The 18,929-nt window shown below is 38.7% G+C and overlaps 1 protein-coding gene across 1 annotated transcript in view; it reads left to right on the top strand.

The window, feature by feature from the left end:
- Nucleotides 1-1,674: 1,674 nt before the first annotated feature.
- The window catches only part of LOC126416456 (probable glutamine--tRNA ligase), an 82,249-nt gene continuing 64,994 nt past the window's right edge, over nucleotides 1,675-18,929 (top strand). Inside the window, exon 1 of the mRNA XM_050084189.1 lies at nucleotides 1,675-1,853. Coding sequence (XP_049940146.1) covers nucleotides 1,773-1,853 — 81 coding nt within the window. The 5' untranslated portion in view covers nucleotides 1,675-1,772. The remainder of the gene's footprint in view (nucleotides 1,854-18,929) is intronic.

The following is an 18,929-nucleotide window of genomic DNA, read 5'->3' as shown; positions in this document are numbered from 1 at the left end:
AACATAATTCCACTAATGGTGTTGTATATTACTGTTCGGAAATCATGTATGCAATTTTCAGAAATACTTCCTTTGATAATGATGCCAAAATTATATAAATATACTAAAATGGTATCTGTTCTTTCAGACATGTTCGAAAGAACAAATACCATTGGTGACCATGCAGCTCGTTAGAAAGAATGTACATTCAAATGAACACCCTTAGCTGCTTACAGGCGTTGACATACGTCAACGGGGACAGATCAAAATGTGTGCCCCGACTGGGACTCGAACCCAAGATCTCCTGCTTACATGGCAGACACTCTATCCATCTGAGCCACCAAGGACATAGAGGATAGTGTGACTGCAGGGATTTATCTCTGGATACCTCCCACAAAACCCACATTCTCAACGTATTGTCCCACACTATATTCGTAGTGGCCCCACCCATTATACTCATTACTCGCGGTGCATTACCGATTCCTATAAGAGTTTGGGCACTGTTTGTGCATTCGCACAGAAGAAGAAGATAATCAAATGGCTGGTGAGCCTTAACTATATATATACTAAGATGGTATCTGTTCTTTTGGACATGTACATTACTCAGCCTTGTGTGGCAAAGGGGGGAGTGAGATATAAAATTCTTTGACCACTTACTGAGAAATTGATTTAGTAAATAAATAAATTAAAAATATACTTGTTGTTGTTGTTGTGGTCTTCAGTTCTGAGACTGGTTTAATGCAGCTCTCCATGCTACTCTATCCTGTGCAAGCTTCTTCATCTCCCAGTATCTACTGCAACCTACATCCTTCTGAATCTGTTTAGTGTATTCCTCTCTTGGTGTCCCTCTACAATTTTTACCCTCGATGCTGCCCTCCAATACTAAATTGGGGATCCCTTGATGCCTCAGAATATGCCCTACCAACTGATTCCTTCTTCTAGTCAAGTTGTGCCACAAACTCTTCTTCTCCCCAATTCTGTTCAATACCTCCTCATTAGTTGTGTGATCTACCCATTTAATCTTCAGCATTCTTCTGTAGCACCACATTTTGAAAGCTTCTATTCTCTTCTTGTCCAAACTATTTATTGTCCACGTTTCACTGCCATACATGACTACACTCCATACAAATACTTTCAGAAAAGGCTTCCTGACACTTAAATCTATACTCGATGTTAACAAATTTCTCTTCTTCAGAAATGCTTTCCTTGCTGTTGCTAGTCTACATTTTATATCCTCTCTACTTCGACCATCATCAGTTATTTTGCTCCCCAAATAGCAAAACTCATTTACTACTTTAAGCGTCTCATTTCCTAATCTAATTCCCACAGCATCACCCGATTTAATTCGACTACATTCCATTATTCTCGTTTTGCTTTTGTTGACGTTCATCTTATATCCTCCTTTCAAGACATGGTCCATTACATTCAGCTGTATGCACATATAAATTATCCTATGTAGTTTGATAACAGTAAAATTATAGTTAGGCGCAAAGACATTTTCTTCTCTTCAATGCTTTCTTTCGTGGAAGCTAGTGTTATGTATATATACATGGTAGGCAGAGAAAGAATAAAGTGGACTATTTGAAATTACCTTTTTTCACCAAGAAGGGATTCCTCTGCAAGCCTGTGTATCTGTAATTTCAAATGTGTACAAATATAAGTAAATAGACCTAGAGCTTTTATGGTTTTTGCAAGAGAGCGTGAGTGACATTAACTGTTTCTTTTTAGAATTGATTGACTTCCTTGAATGCTTAGAAGATGGTGAAATTGCTCTGAAAGATGTGTTTGATGAGATGGCAGAGAGTGAAGCACTAGAAGAAAAGAAGAAAACTGAAGATTTGTACACAGTTTTTCATCATATGGCAGAGGAGGAAGTATGTATGCCTCAATTGTGATATCAAGTTATACATTTACTAATTCAAAATACAGCTTAGTAACACATGCAAACAGTAATTTAGAGAAAAGAAATCTTTCCCTAACAGCCAAACAATATAAATCTCTTGATCTTCAATTAGACACATAAATTAAATGCAGTTGAGTCTGCAGATTTTGATGCTTCACCTTCTGTTGAATACTCATACTTTTTTCTGTCTTCCACATTGTCCTGGTGCACAAACTATTTATAAGTTTTCAAACAACTTACAGGAAAGCAGTCAGGTGACATCTTTGATGACTGCTGATATTTTGACAACAGGGAAGCAGTCAGGTGATGTCTTTGACAACTGCTGACATTTTGACAGGTGAACACCCTATCAAAACCAAGGACTGTAATATGGCATATGCAAAAACGCAAAACACACACACACACACACACACACACACACACACACACACACACACATTGTAAACAACTAGTGCCATCACACAATCAAAGATGACCAATGACATAAATTATTCACAGAGAACATTACTTACCAGTTTCAGCAAGTAGCATTAAATTTATCCCTTTGTTCTTTGACCAGAGAGAGAGAGAGAGAGAGATAGAGAGAGAGCAGGATTCCAAGTAGAATTTAAGCAAAAACCACCATTTCCAATTATACTGTCACTTGGTAATGTAATGACAACTGTTTCCTTAATAACAATATCCCAGTCATTGGATGACTGCCAGAATTTCTGTGTTGTATTCCATGGGATGACTGGTACCAAGGCAACCTGCAATAGCAAATTCACTCAGCTGTTGCGAGCACGTGTGAGGCTTGCACTCTGTATGCTGGTCCTCTGCAGTCCTCATGGTCTAATCAGTGTATGTCATGCCACAACTGCAAGGGACAGAGTGAACATGCACCTCTCTCTCTCTCTCTCTCTCTCTCTCTCTCTCTCTCTCTCTCTCTCTCACACACACACACACACACACACACACACACACACACACACAGTCATGATGACCAGAGTTGAGCATGAGTTTGCCCACAATTCAAATTCAAATTGCTCTGAGCACAATGGGACTTAACATCTAAGGTCATCAGTCCCCTAGAACTTAGAACTACTTAAACCTAACTAACCTAAGGACATCACACACATCCATGCCTGAGGCAGGATTCAAACCTGCGACCATAGCGGTCGCGCGGTTCCAGACTGGAGCACCTAGAATTGCTCGGCCACATGGGCCGGCCCACAATTCAAGTTCCAATCAGATACAATATTGCAGTACTCAGGATAAATACAGGTAAACTGACTCATAATTAGCTTTGAATGATGAGATAATTCAGTAGCTTGAGAACAAAAATCAACTGTGAAAGCAGACATGTAGACATCTTGTTATATTGTCTAATTGGATAAGTAAAAAAAATATATAATCACCAAGTGGCAGCAAAACACACACATAGAAGACTGTTGTGACTGGCAGGCCTGCTGAGGCATTAGCTCCTTCTTCAGGCAGAAGGGTTGAAAGGGAAGGAAGAAGGGTGAAGGAAAAAGACTGCAGAGGTCTAAGAAAAGGGCTAGATTTTGGGAAAGTCATCCAGAACCATGGGTCAGGGGAGATTTACCATATGGGATGAGAAGGAAAGACTGAGTGTTAGGGACTGCCCTGACAACTTGAAGGTGGAAGACAGGGTAATATGCAAGACAGAGATTACTACTGAAACTTCATGCAGGATTTAATAAGAGTGAGAAGCTAACTGCATTGCATGTAACAGAGGTGTGAGAGGGGCATGAAAAGTAGACAGGGAAGACAATGAACTATGTATAAAACTAAAACGGAGTGAAGCAAAGAGTAGATACAGTGAAAGAAAGGCGAGGCAGAAGAAATTAATGTAAATTAAGGTGAGAACCAAGGACATGTTGTAGTGTCAGTTCCCACCTGCAGAGTTCTGAGAAACTGGTGTCTGGGGAAAGAATACAGATGGCTCCAAAAGCTTGCCAATCACAGCAGTCTTTTGTGAGTGTCCTGCCGCCGCTTGGTGATAAGATTTTTTATCTATCTCATTAAATAATTTTATCAATAATTGATTGTTTTCATTGTTATATAAGCACATGTGGTCATTATTCCTTCTTATTTAACCCTCTTGTCAGTATTTGTTGTCGTCTGTCTTGTTCAAACTGTCGCCTGTTTTCTATACAATGTGCTATTCCATTCGTTTATTTATTTGTGTCACCAAGGTTAATCGGCACTTTGCCCCTACATCCTTTCTAATACTGTTTACTGTGCTCATAGATGTGTCCATTTGAATTTTCATTTTTATATGCATGTAGCAATTCCACTGTAATTTACGAATTTGCATACAGCAACTTACGGTTCATTACACTGGATGGCCTTCTCCTGATCACCTTTCACAGATTTAGTCACAAATTTGAAAACTATTTTCTTTTCCACCATCCACTTATCTTGTTTACACGCAATTCTTTCACGTTTTTGTGCGTTTGTTTTCCGGCAAGTCGCTCTGATCGACTTTTATTGCCATCTCTTACGTCACTTTATTTGCCAATCTAAGTAGTTTACATTTTCTCCTATGACTTTCTCTTTCTCTTTACTCAGTATCTAAAATTTTGTCTGTTTCTGTGACTTTCCAGATGGATTTTTTCCTTTTATCATTTTTCGAATCAATATAGATCGCGCAGTCATTACCTCCTATCAACGACTTCTGTATGAATTATTCTAAATTTTCTGACTTTTTTTGTTGCTTTTCTTCCGTTTTTCTATCTTTTCTATGCTCTGCTTAGGGGAAAGTAGGGGAAATGTGCGTACCTATGTGGAACTTTTTTTAAAATAAATTTGACTTCGATAAATAAAGTTTATTTTATATCAAAAGTTAGAGCAACTATTCTAGTATCTATGAAAAAATTAAGATAACGTAAAATATTCAAAAATAAGCACACCAAAAACAAAATACCAAGATACTACCTAACTGCATGGTTTCCCGAACATTGGGGAAACGTGCACATCGGGTGGGGTAATTGTGCACATGGTATAAGAATTGATATGCAGTAGTACATGAACAGGAAAAAAAACAATACAAGGTTTGTCCCAAAGATTATATTGATAAGGCAAATGTTATATTAGGTTAAACATAAGTCTTAATAAAATTTTACATAATTTAACATAATTCAGGACTATTATCCTATATCATTGTATATGATAAAATGGATGCTCAATAAATGAATGAATGAATGAATGAATTGGTTTTCAAATGAAATGCAGAGTTTTCTTTGACATTAGGGGCCTACAGATTTAACAAGTTAGAGAAGTTCTTCACTGCACATATCACATATAAAATCTTTAACAGAATCATTTGCGGTACAAGCTGCATGGTACCATCTTCCGCACAAAGTACACCTGTACCACAGTTCCCTGTCTTTACCATAATCTCCACAAAGTCTGCAAATCTTGTCATCATCTCCTTGAAGTGCGCCAGGGTCAAACTGCTCCATGTTGTTATCATCGGACTCGTCGTCATTACACAGTGGAACTTCATCAACATCTGAATTGTATGATTCTTCTTCAGTAATGTTCTTTTTTTTTACCTTCTTTTGTAAGTTTTTGTTGCCAAAGTCTGATTATACTTTTTCTTGTTTCGAAGTCTCTTCTTATCCATTCTTTTGCATTAGGCTTAGGCCTATTGCCGAGATTAAGCTTTCTAGCAACTTTTATGTTTTTATTGGCAATTCTTTGCTGTTTCACCTCTTCTTTTTCCTTTTTCTTTTCTATATCCAACTCAAGCTTTATTTTAATGGGTGTGCTAGTTAATATTTCAGAGTACTGCTTTTCTCTGGGCTTTCTTGTTTTAACCTCAGTAAGCTTAGGCCTACCAGATTTCTTCTTTAGGTCAAAAGCTGGTAGATAAGTCATAAAATTCTTATGGCTTTCAGTAAAACCTCCCATGGATATTGAGGAAGTAGGATCATCAAATAGCCCCACAGATGGACTTGTAGCAGTCGATGGGGTCTTATGTACTGCGGATGTTGAAGGACTGTCACAATCTGTGGCTGCTTCCACTCTTTGCTCATATAGTTTTTGAGCTGGGGCAAAATCAAGTTCCGAAAACTTGTCGGGGTTGTATGGGTGAATACCAGCTGCACGGAAGCCAGATAAGGCATTTGACAATGTAGCAACTTCAAGAAAAGCATTCTCTCCAAGTTCAGCAACTTCGTACTCAGTAATTCTCTGGTGCCATGTTCATATCATGAAAAGGTTATATTCTCTAGAAAGAGCATTCTTCAGAGGGCCGAAAAAGGTTAGGTCCAAGGGTTTTAGGCGGTGGGACATTTGCAGTGGCAGAGACACTATGTGGATGTGGTTTTCTTTACAAAACTTGTAAGACTCAATGGAAATGTGGCTGTTGTGGTTGTCCAGTATGAGGAGCACTGGTTCATCAGATGTTGGGCAAGTATGTTTTTTAAAATGAAGAGCCCCTCATTGAGTAGTTCTGTGTTGGTCCACTCATTGTTGGAACAACAGTAAATGGCCCCATCTGGTCCATTTTTCTGAATATTTGAACTCATTTGTTTTCTTAGATAAATCATCATAGGAGGTATGAAATGACCTTCAGCACTCATACAAAACACACCAGTGATGGCCCTGCCCCTCTCAGCAGAAGTTGTAGTGCCTACCCTCTTTGAACCTTTGGTAGCAAACACTTTAGAACACTTTTTTTTGTACAACAGTTATGCCAGTTTCATTTTGGTTGTACATTTTTGTGAGGTCAATATTCAGTTTTTCTTTTAAAGTTAGCAGATTGTAAAAGAATTGAGTAACTTCTTCCTTGCTGAAAACAGTGATTCTATTCACACTAGTATTTCCCAGCTGCCGCAGTCTGGTGGTCGGGTGGCACTTAAGCAAACTGTACATCCAATCTTTGCCGGCTAAGCCACTCTCTTTGTTGAAATTGTGGTTAATACTATTCTTCTCAACTTAGTCATATGCCAATTTCCACAAGCCTTTAGGTGTTAGGCCATAGAACAAGTTGCAAAGAAGGATGATAAAATCAACCATTTCTTGCTCAACACTTTCTGGAATAATATACTTACGCCCCAAAGTTGTCTGTGTTACCTCATTAATGGGCTTCATGAGGTATTTTTGTATTGTTGATTCTAGTATTTTGAAGCTCCTACCGACTTCTCTGATTTTCCTCCCATCTGTTCTTACTGCATGTATTGCTTGTTTAAGCGTGTCTACAGTATAACTGTACTGCTCTGTTTTCCAGACGTACTTTCTAGATATCTAAAAAGAAAGAACTGTTGGTGGCCTGTTGGTATTTAACTACATGAGGGGGAAACGTGTGCATCGGTGCGCACCTTTACCCCATAGTGTCTTGGAAATAAATTTTGACCACAATTTTCTTAAAACTAATTACAACCAAACAGGACTCACATCAGAACATACCCATAACATACAGGCTTTAACTATATCACAAGTAAATTTAGTCAATGTAATAAATAGAGACTCACTGTCTTAAATCCTGAGGACTGCAAATTAGATCACAACATCACGTTTTACCATTTGCAAACTCACTGAACGCGAGACTGTAATGGCAGCGCAGCGACCAGATGAAAGTAGTTCACTAACCTGCCGCTTGGTGTAGCACTGGATCTCACATTCTGTTTCTTGAAACCTGCTTCTCCCTTGGAGTTACTCCAAAAGGCCTAACACTGAAAGTCCCTTTTCCTGGCTGTAATCCTACCCTACACAAGAATCTTTTACGTTTTCAAATACAGCAATCTCTTGCTCTTACCTGCCTAATCTGTGACCTATATGCCTCATCAGCAAATTTCCACTTTACCAGGCTTCTCTCTTTCTACAAAGTTGTGCAGTTATCTTCCTCCTCATGTTTCCTTGAATGGTATCATCCGCCAAGCCAACTTCAAACTGCATCAACATGCCAGACTTCACCTCAAAAAGCTATCCCACCTTCTCCTAAATTACTAAAAACAGTGGTATTTCCTTTCCTATTCCTCTGCAGCTCCTTAAACAGCCACACCATCAACCACCACTCCTCTCCTACAAAATGAGCTTGGCCAACCTCGTTAACATCCTGCAGCCTTCACCACTGCCTCCCAGACCAAGAATAACCCATAATCCCAAGAAACAATCACAACAGTACAGTATCCTTAACCTCTCATCTAAAGCACTCTCCTCTCCTGAATTATCTGTACTGTCTAAGGCCCTCACGTTCAACCCTAGACCTGCATTTGATCAAGCTGCTTTGGTGAAGGACCTCCTTTCCTTCACACATAATACCCATTGGAAATATCACTTTGCAACCCAACACCAAAACCTTTCCAACAGCAAAACTGACATTGGACCCTGCCTTGAACAGTTCAGACCATGATCCCAACTTGATCCCCAACCACTCCCTCAAAATCATCCCTTACAAGCCTTCCAAGAATTCCTCACATCCAGCATAGCCTCACAACCCTTCCTCAGGCCCCTACAACATGACAAACTGACCTACAGTCCCTCTTTAAAACCTCAGGCCTCTCACAAGGACTAATATCTCAATCCATAGAACTTCTCAGCCTACTCAAACCACGCATCCCACTTTTTACCTTCTTCCTAAGATCCACAAAACCAATCACCCTGACTGTCCTGTAGTTGCTGTCTTCAAAGCACCCATTGAATGTACATCTGCCTCAGTTGATCAACACATACAACCCATAGTACAAAAACTCCCCTCCTACATCAAAGATATTAACCATTTCCAAGATCATCTGAAATCCATACCTATCCACTCCAACCACACACCTTGCTTGTCACCATTGATGCCACCTCCCTCTATACCAACATCCCCCACATACACAGTCTGTCTGCTGCTGCACACTTCCTCAGTCAGCTCCCAACTGATTCCAAACCTATGAAATCCTTCCTGCTCACCTTAATCAACTTTACACTTACCAACAACTACTTCACCTTTGAGGGTCAGACATACAAACGAATCAGGGGTACAGCTATGGAAACTAGGATGGCTCCTTCCTATCCCAACCTTTTCATGGGTCACTTGGAAGGCACTTTCCTGGGATCCATAAGTCTTCAGCCCCTGGTTTGGTTTAGATACATTGATGACATCTTTACCATATGGACTCAAGGTGAGGCTGACGCGCTACTCTGTAAAATTCCTGAAATCTCTGAATTCCTTCTCCCAATTAAATTTGATATGGTCCTATTCTGAATTCCATGCCACTTTCCTTGATGTTGATCTCATCCTCACTGAAGGCCAGCGACACACTTCTGTCCACATCATACCTACCAACAAACAACAGTACTTACATTTTGACAGTTGCCATCCTTTCCATGTCAAACGTTCCCTCCCAGGTAGCTTAGGCATATGAGGCAAATGTATTTGTTCAGCTGCAGACTCTTTACAGCAGTACACCACCATCCTCTGCACATAATTACCCCACCAGCCTAGTTAAAAAGCAGACTTCCTAGGCCATCACATCCAATCCTGGTACTGGGGATCCCTCCACAAAACAGCTTCGGAACACACCATTGGTGACTCAGTATTATCCTGGTCTGGAATGTGTCAATCAGCTACTTTGACAGGGCCGTGACTTCCTAAAATCATGTTCTGAAATGAAATCCATTCTGTCTGAAATTTTGCCCACTAACCTAGAATAGCTTTCTGTTGCCCTCCCAATCTCTACAATATACTTGTCAGACCCTATACCCCTTTTGCACCCATTTCCCTACCCTATGGCTTCTACCTCTGTGACTGTCCCTGCTGCAAGACTTGCCCTATGCACCTTCCTACCACCACCTTTAACAGCCTTGTTACTGTCAAAACATATACTACCAAAGGCAGAGCCACCTGCAAAATGACACATGTCATAACTAGCTATTAAGTAAACACTGTTCAGCCTTCTACATCAGCATGACTACCACCAAATCATCAATTAGGATGAATGGACATAGGCAGAGGGTTTATACTGGCAACTCACAACATCTTCTTGCAGAGCATGCTCTACAACATGACATTCATGACCTCGGCACCTGTTCCATCACACTCAACATCTGGATTCTTTCCCAGACACCAGTGTCTCAGAAATCGGCAGTTGGGAACTAACACTACAACATGTCCTTGGTTCTCGCCACCCACCTTGCCTTAATTTATGTTAATTTCTTCTGTCTCACCATTTCCTCACTGTGACTACTCTTTGCTTCACTCTCTTTTAGTTTTCTACATCTTTCATTGTCTTTCCCATCCATTTTTCACTTCTCTCATGCACCTCTGTTATGTACAATATACTTAGCTTCTCAATCTTATTAACTCATGTATGAAGTTTAAGTAGTAATCTCTGTCTTGCATATTACCCTTTCTTCCACCTCTAAGCTCTCAGGTTTTCAAATCTCATCCAATGCAGTCCCCAACAATCCGTCTTTCCTTTCCATCCCATACGGTAAGTCTCCCTTAACCCATAGTTCTGGGTGACTTTCCCAAAATCTACCCCTCTTTCTAGACCTCTCTAGTCCTTTTCCTTCACCCTTCTTCCTTCCCTTTAAACCCTTCTGCCTGAAGAAGGAGCCACTGGCTCCAAAAGCTTTCCAATCACAACAGTCTTTTATGCGTGTGTTCTGCTGCCACTTGATAAATAGATTTTTTTATCTATCCAATGAAATAATTTTATTAATAAATGATTGTTTTCATTGTTATTTTGTCTATATTAGTAAATGTCTTCCACAGTATTTGCTATTTGTCCATACAAACTGATCTACATACATAAAAGCCTAGAAGATTGATTTGCTACTGATAAAAAAGTACATACTGACTTAAAGTTACATAATGTATTGGGAAGTCATTCCCCCTACTTGATAAAGCATATATTTATGTGAAATAACACTGTCTTTGGCAGTTTTGGCTAACAATTTACAAATGTCAGTCACAACACTGATGAAGTTGACTGATGCTTGAGTACATTACTCAGCACCTGTGATCTCTTGTAAGTTGGTTGGCCCAGCAAGGTACAGCCATACAGCAGAGTGGGGAGTGAATCTGCCCACATCTTTCAGTTTCCTCCCTAGAGTTCTCATCACATGCTCCAACTGATAGGTAACTTCCTGGCTAGCATTCACATCAAATCCTGAAACAATTGATAATATTCTTCTTGGGTGTGCAGCCTGGTCATAACGTCATATTGACACAATATTTCCATGGTCAAATTGGCCGCCATCTTCAGGTGAGAGTGCTGGTACACGATCTCGCCTGAACTGACTTCTCAGCACAAGCAGCAGCCCCTATATAGGCTGCACAAGGCCCACAATGTGTGTGCAAGAAGGTGCTGTAACTGGCCTCTAGCACAGGTAAACATACCGCGCCACCAGTGGTGGAACCAGACGAAATCAAGATATCACTATCAAAAATTAAAAATTATTCCAATGATTGAAACACAGACTGTTGTTTTTTAATGTCTGATAACACCACGTTCCAAGTCTTACTCAAAAGGTAATCCTTGTCTCTGTTAATAAGATTATCAGACAAATGAATCTCTATGGATTATTTTAAAACACAGTCCCAATAGCAAGATGCAGGGGCAACCGTTTGTGTCTCATCATACAGCATTCTAAGTCCCTCAGTGAGACAGTGTTCCACCACTGCCGATTTCTCAGGGTGAAGCAACCATGTGTGCCACTGGTGCTCAACACATCGGTCCTGAATGGTCTGGATTGTCTGACCAATATAAGCCTTCCCACAGTGGCAAGGGATCTTGTACACACCAGGCTTCCTCAAACCCAAGTCATCCTTCAACAGAGCCAAGAAGCGCTATAATTTGGCTGGCCGATGAAAAATACTTTTGATATGATATCTTTTTAGAATTCTTCCTATCTTCGAGGAAATGCTCAGAGCAAAAGGTAGAAAACCACTGATTTGCAGGTATCTTCTGGTGGTTCAGGCAAAGGTCCAAACTGGAAAGCACAATGGATCTGTTTATCTGTAAGTCATTCTGCTTGAACACAGCCTAAAGATGGTCCAATTCTTGTGTCAAGCTGTCTCCATCTGAAATGGCATAAGCTCTTCTCGCCAACATCCGCAGGACCCCCATATGCTGGAATGATGAATGACAGCTAGACACATTCAGGTAATGGTCCGTGCGCATAGGCTTTCCATAAATACTGTGTCCCAGTGTCCCATCATTCTTTCTGTACACCAGAACATCCATAAGCGGAAGCTTTTCATCACTTTCCCCCACATGGTAAACTTGATGAAAATATGTGTTTTGAACTTAGAGATGATTTGCTTACTGGTAGCTTTCTTAAGAGGAAACAGTTTTATGAACTTCGAGAATCAGCCACCACAAAATCCATTCCTAGACTTAGGCAAACGTCCATAAACATCCACAGACCCAAGATCTAGGTTACAATTACGCAGTATGTTTTGTGTTTGGCCTCTAGAACTATCCATGCATTCCAAAGATGCATCTAACAGCACTGGCAACGGGGTATGTTTACTTGCGCTAAAGGGCAGTTATGGCACCTTCTCATGCAGCGAATTAAAATTATCTAGGAGGCAGTATAGAGCTTCTCTCCCATGAGGCCAAACTATAAATCTATCATCGATGTACCTCCAGAAACAGGTTGGTTCTAAAGACGCCGACTTCAGCGCCATGTCCTCAAAATCCCCCATAAAAATACTGGTGACTATTGGGGACAATGGGCTCCCCATAGCCACTCTGTCAGTCTGTTCAAAATATTTGTCATTGAATAAAAAGTAAGTCAGTGTCAGCACATGGTGACAAAGCTTGGTTGTTTCCTCATACAGTTTCTCACCAATTAATTGCAAGGATTCTTCCAGAGGAACCTGGGTAAAAACTGACACGACATCAAAATTCACAAGCAAATCCCAGGGAGTAAGAGACAAGGATTTCAATCTCTGAATAAACACCATAGAGTTGAGAACGTGATGTTCACATTTACCGATGTGAGGGCCAAGAACAAATGCTAAATACTTGGCTAGATTGTAGGTAGGAGCACCCAAATTACTCACGGTCAGATGATGCGGGACCTCTTGCTTATGAACCTTGGGTAGACTGTATAATCTCAGCAGAATGGCAGCAGCAGAATGAAGTTTTTTGAGAACATCGTCAGGTAAAGAACTATTCTTCAGCAGTGAAAGTGTCTTCCATTTTATCTGTTCAGTTGGGTTGTCCTGCAATCTTTGGCATGCTGAGTCCTCAAGTAAGTGATCCATCTTTCCCAGATAGTCATCACATGACAGAAAAACCATTGTGTTGCCTTTGTCTGCTGGTAGAATTATCAGATCTTTGTCTTCTCTAATGGACCGGACTGCTGCCCTTTCGAGAGAGAAGATGTTACTCCGTGGAGGTGGCGCCCGACGCAATGTGTGTGAGACCTCTTGCCTAATCTCTTCAGCTTGGTCCTGAGAAAAGCTGGACACCACTTGTTTGACTGCACAGATGAATTCAGTGATAGGTACATTCCTCAGTGTAGGTACAAAATTCAGGTCTTTCTCCAACACTGACAGTGTGGCGTCGTCCAGTTCTTTACTTGTGAGGTTAATCACTGTCCTTCAATGGGTGTCATCATCAGATATCATGGGTTGAGAACAAAGCCATTGAAACTTCAATGACTGTTTCATGATGGCCCTCCTATGCATCCAATCTGATAGTGCCCAAGAAGAACTATCCATGCATTCCAAGGATGCATCTAACAGCACTGGCGGTGGGGTATGTTTACTTGCGCTAAAGGGCAGTTATGGCACCTTCTCATGCTCTCATTGTAGGCCTTCTGTGGCCTATATAGGGGCCGCCGCTTGCACTGAGAAGTCAGTTCTGGTGAGATTGTGTACCAGCACTCCCACCTGTAGATGGTGGCCAGTTGGACTGTGGAATATTGTGTCAAGATGACGTTATGATCCAGCTGCACACCCAAGAAGAATATTATCAATTATTGTACTGGAAAAGCCTTCGTAGTCAGTCCTGAAACACTGTTTTGTGCTCTAAATATGCAGCCCAATACCATCTTCACATCTCACAACATAAGCTCTCCCTGCTTATATTCCAAAAGCAATTATGTAGGATTTATATCAGATAACATTAAAATGTGCTCACATAAGAAACATTAATAAACAGAATTAAATGCAATGAAAAAAAATGAACTAACAAGGTGATACACACAAATACACTTAGATATTATTACTAATTTTTACAGTACAAATTATAAACATTGTACCATTATGGATCATGTCTGTATGCTTTCAGTTGAGTGATATTGCATAATCCAAACAACTTATTAGATCTAGGACACACAAGCCTTTATGCATTGCGATGTGGATTTTCAAGCATTTCAAATTGTCCAATATACATATTGAAAAGCTTCTTTATCTCAGATGTCAAGACTTCAGATATCTCTTTGGCTTTCACCAACACAAGATCTCCTACCTCAAACTTAGAAAATATGCCTTTACCATCATGTCTCTGCTTCCTCCTATCCCCCAGTTTTTTTTTATCACCTCCTTGACACACTCTTCCCTCTCTTGGGATGACAAAATTTTACATGGTAGAAACTCAACATCCTCAGAAATTAAGTTAGCTGTCTGTGATTAAACATGATTTCAAATGGTGAAAAACCTGTTGAAGCAGTTCATAATATCCTTAAAATCACTGACATAATCTATCCAGCTTGTATGATTCTCACTACAATATGTTATAAACAGTCTCCCAATCTCTCTCATATATCGTACTGCAGGGTTACTCGAAGGATGGTACACTGAAGTTAGAATATGCCTTATTTTTGTGTGATCAACAAAATATTTCTGAGCTTGTGACGTAAACTGAGAACCATTATGAGATAAAATTGTTTTAGGAATACCCACATGATGAAAATATGTGATTTGAACTTAGAGATGATTTGCTTACTGGTCGCTTTCTTAAGAGGAAACAGTTTTACGAACTTCGAGAATCAGCCACCACAAAATCCATTCCTAGACTTAGGCAAACGTCCATAAACATCCACAGACCCAAGATCTAGGTTACAATTACGCAGTATGTTTTGTGTTTGGCCTCTACTTGTTTGTTTACTTACCTTCACTCTTTGACCTCTGTCACAACTGACAATCTTTTTCTGGACACTCCTTCCTGTGTTATAAAAATAGATGTTTTCTTGAATCTTTTGTGTGTGTATGGTTGATCCACAATGACCAAAACTCTCATATGTACAAGTAATTAAAGTATCAATACATTGTTCTGGCCAACATAGTTCTCAATCCTCTGAGTCAGTCTTATGTCTCTTGAATAAAATACCCTTGTGTATGTTATTATGTTTCTCTGTCTTTCCCCCTCATTTCTTACCCAACATGTTCTTAACCAATTTCCAAGTCTGATCATGAGTTTGATACCTGCAGATGTCTTTGCAGATTTTCAAGATCTTGTTTTTCTCTTTCACACTTCTCAAGTACATAATTTTAAACTCTTTCAGTCCCTAAAGGTGGTCTAGACAAAGCATCAACAACTACATTGTCCGTGCCCTTAATGTATCTGATTTCATAAGTAAACTGCAATAAAAAAAGGTCCAATGAGGAATTCTTATGGTACAGCTTACACACATGAAGATAATGAAATGCTTTGTGATCAATATAGATGATGACTTTGTGACCTAGTAGATAATTTTTAAATTTGTTGAACACCCAATGTGCAGCCAAAAGTTCTTTCTCAATTACAGTGTGTGTCTTTTCATGTTTCTGCAATACTCTACTAGCAAATGCAAGAGATCTATGTCCAAGGACACCATCAACTTCAACCTTCTGAAATAAATGAACACCCAAACCAATGTCACTACTGTCTATCATAATGCAAAAAGCAAGAGACAAATCTGGTGTGAACAATATCTGACTCTGACACAACTGTCCTTTGATCTCATTGAAAGCATCATGACACTCCTGATACCAATCCCAAATGGTATTCTTTTTCAAAAGTTCACCTAAGCATGGAAAATTCAAGCCTGGCTGCTACAAAATTTTTTATAAAATGATTTAAGCTGTTTTTCATTGGAAGGAGTAGGAAAATTAGTAAGATTAGATTAGATTAATACTAGTTCCATTGATCATGAATATCATGTTTCGTAATGATGTGGAATGAGTCAAATTTTCCAATGCATGACATAATTAAGTTAATTTAACAACATACTTCCGTTAATATAACAACTTTTTTATTTTTTGTGTTTTTTTATTTTATTTTTTTTAATTTATTTATTTTTTTAAAATTTATATCTAAAAATTCCTCTATGGAGTAGGAGGAGTTGTCATTCAGAAATTCTTTTAATTTCTTCTTAAATACTTGTTGGTTATCTGCCAGACTTTTGATACTATTTGGTAAGTGACCAAAGACTTTAGTGGCAGTATAATTCACCCCTTTCTGTGCCAAAGTTAGATTTAATTTTGAATAGTGAAGATCATCCTTTCTCCTAGTATTGTAGTTATGCACACTGCTATTACTTTTGAATTGGGTTTGGTTGTTAATAACAAATTTCATAAGAGAGTATATATATACTGAGAAGCTACTGTGAATATCCCTAGATCCTTAAATAAATATCTGCAGGATGATCTTGGGTGGACTCCAGCTATTATTCTGATTACACAATTTTGTGCAATAAATACTTTATTCCTCAGTGATGAATTACCCCAAAATATGATACCATATGAAAGCAATGAGTGAAAAAAGGCGTAGTAAGCTAATTTACTAAGATGTTTATCACCAAAATTTGCAATGATCCTTATTGCATAAGTAGCTGAACTCAAACATTTCAGCAGATCATCAATGTGTTTCTTCCAATTTAATCTCTCATCAATGGAAACACCTAAAAATTTGGAATATTCTATCTTAGCTATATACTTCTGATTAAGGTCTATATTTATTAATGGTGCCATACTATTTACTGTACGGAACTGTATGTACTGTGTCTTATCAAAATTCAGCGAGAGTCCGTTTACAAGGAACCACTTAGTAATTTTCTGAAAGACATTATTGACAATTTCATCAGTTAATTCTTGTTTGTCAGGTGTGATTATTATACTTGTATCATCAGCAAAGAGAACTAACTTTGCCTCTTCATGATTATAGAATGGCAAGTCATTAATATATATTAAGAACAACAAAGGACCCAAGACTGACCCTTGTGGAACCCCATTCTTGATAGTTCCCCAGTTTGAGGAATGTGCTGATCTTTGCATATTATGAGAACTGCTTATTTCAACTTTCTGCACTTGTCCAGTTAGGTACGAATTGAACCATTTGTGCACTGTCCCACTCATGCCACAATATTTGAACTTGTCTATCAGAATTTCATGATTTACACAATCAAAAGCCTTTCAGAGATCACAAAAAATCCCAATGGGTGGTGTTCGGTTATTCAGATCATTCAAAATTTGATTGGTGAAAGCATATATGGCATTTTCTGTTGAAAAACCTTTCTGGAAACCAAACTAACATTTTGTTAGTACTTCATTTTTACAGATATGTGAAGCTACTCTTGAATACATTACTTTCTCAAAAAATTTGGATAAAGCTGTTAGAAGGGAGATTGGACAGTAATTGTTGACATCAGATCTATCCCCCTTTTTATGCAAAGGTATCACAATAGCATATTTCAGTCTGTCAGGGAAAATGCCCTGTTCTGAGAGCTATTATACAGGTGGCTGAGAATCTTACTTATCTGTTGAGAACAAGCTTTTAGTATTTTGCTGGAAATGCCATCAATTCCATGAGAGTTTTTGCTTTTAAGCAAGTTTATTATTTTCCTAATTTCAGAGGGAGAAGTGGGTGAGATTTCAATTGTATCAAATTGCATAGGTATGGCCTCTTCCATTAACAGCCTAGCATCTTCTAATGAACACCTGGATCTTACTATATCAACATCATTTAGAAAATGATTATTAAAAATATTTTCAATTTCTGACTTTTTGTTCGTAAAGTTTTGATGGTAATACTGTCTTCCTGTGCTCTTGGTTGACCTGTTTCTCTTTTAATAATATTCCAAATTGTTTTAATTTTATTATCAGAGTTGCTAATTTCAGACATGATACACATACTTCTGGATTTTTTAATAACTTTTCTTAATATAACACAGTAGTTTTTATAATGTTTGATAGTTTCTGGGTCACTACTCTTTCTTGCTGTCAGATACATTTCCCTTTTCCAGTTACAAGATATTTTTATACCCTTAGTAAGCCATGGTTTGTTACAAGGTTTCTTACGAGTATATTTAGCTATTTTCTTGGGGAAGCAGTTTTCAAATGCATTTACAAAAATGTCATGAAATAAATTATATTTTAAATTGGCATCAGGTTCACGGTACACCTCATCCCAGTCTAACTGCTGTAGGCTTTCCCTGAAATTTGCAATTGTTAAATCGTTGACTGAACGTACTACTTTGGAGGACTGTTTAGTATTGCTGAATGGAGCTATGTCATATATTGTAACTAGCTGTGCACCATGATCAGAAAAACCATTCTCAACAGGCTGAGCATTTATCTGGTTAAACTTATCTTGGTCTACAAAGAAGTTATCTATCAGTGAGCTGCTATCCTTTACCACCCGAGTAGGAAAATCAATAACGGGTGTCAAATTGAAAGAACCGAGTAATACTTCAAGGTCATTTTTCCTATTACCCTCTTTCAGAGAATCTACATTGAAGTCCCCACAAATAATAATTTGCTTTCCCCTGTCTGACATAGCACAAGAAGGAGTCCAAATTTTTCAGAAATAGATGAAAATTTCCTGATGGTGACCTATATACAGTTACAATTATAAATGTGCCTTTATTTAATTTAAGCTCACAGGCACATGCTTCTATATGTTTCTCTACACAAAACTTTTTTGTTTCTATACTTTTTGCACAATGATAACTTTTGACATATATGGCAACTCCTCCTTTCTCCATATTTTCTCTCATTACATGTGCAGAGAGTTTATATCCACTTACATTTACCTTATCCATATCAGTAACAATGTGATGCTCAGACAGGCATAGTATATCTATTTCATCCTCAGCTTCTAAATCTTCTAAA

Source organism: Schistocerca serialis, chromosome 8 (assembly GCF_023864345.2).
Source record: "Schistocerca serialis cubense isolate TAMUIC-IGC-003099 chromosome 8, iqSchSeri2.2, whole genome shotgun sequence".
Taxonomy (NCBI): Eukaryota; Metazoa; Arthropoda; class Insecta; order Orthoptera; family Acrididae; genus Schistocerca; species Schistocerca serialis.
This window is presented reverse-complemented; position numbering and strand designations above follow the sequence as displayed.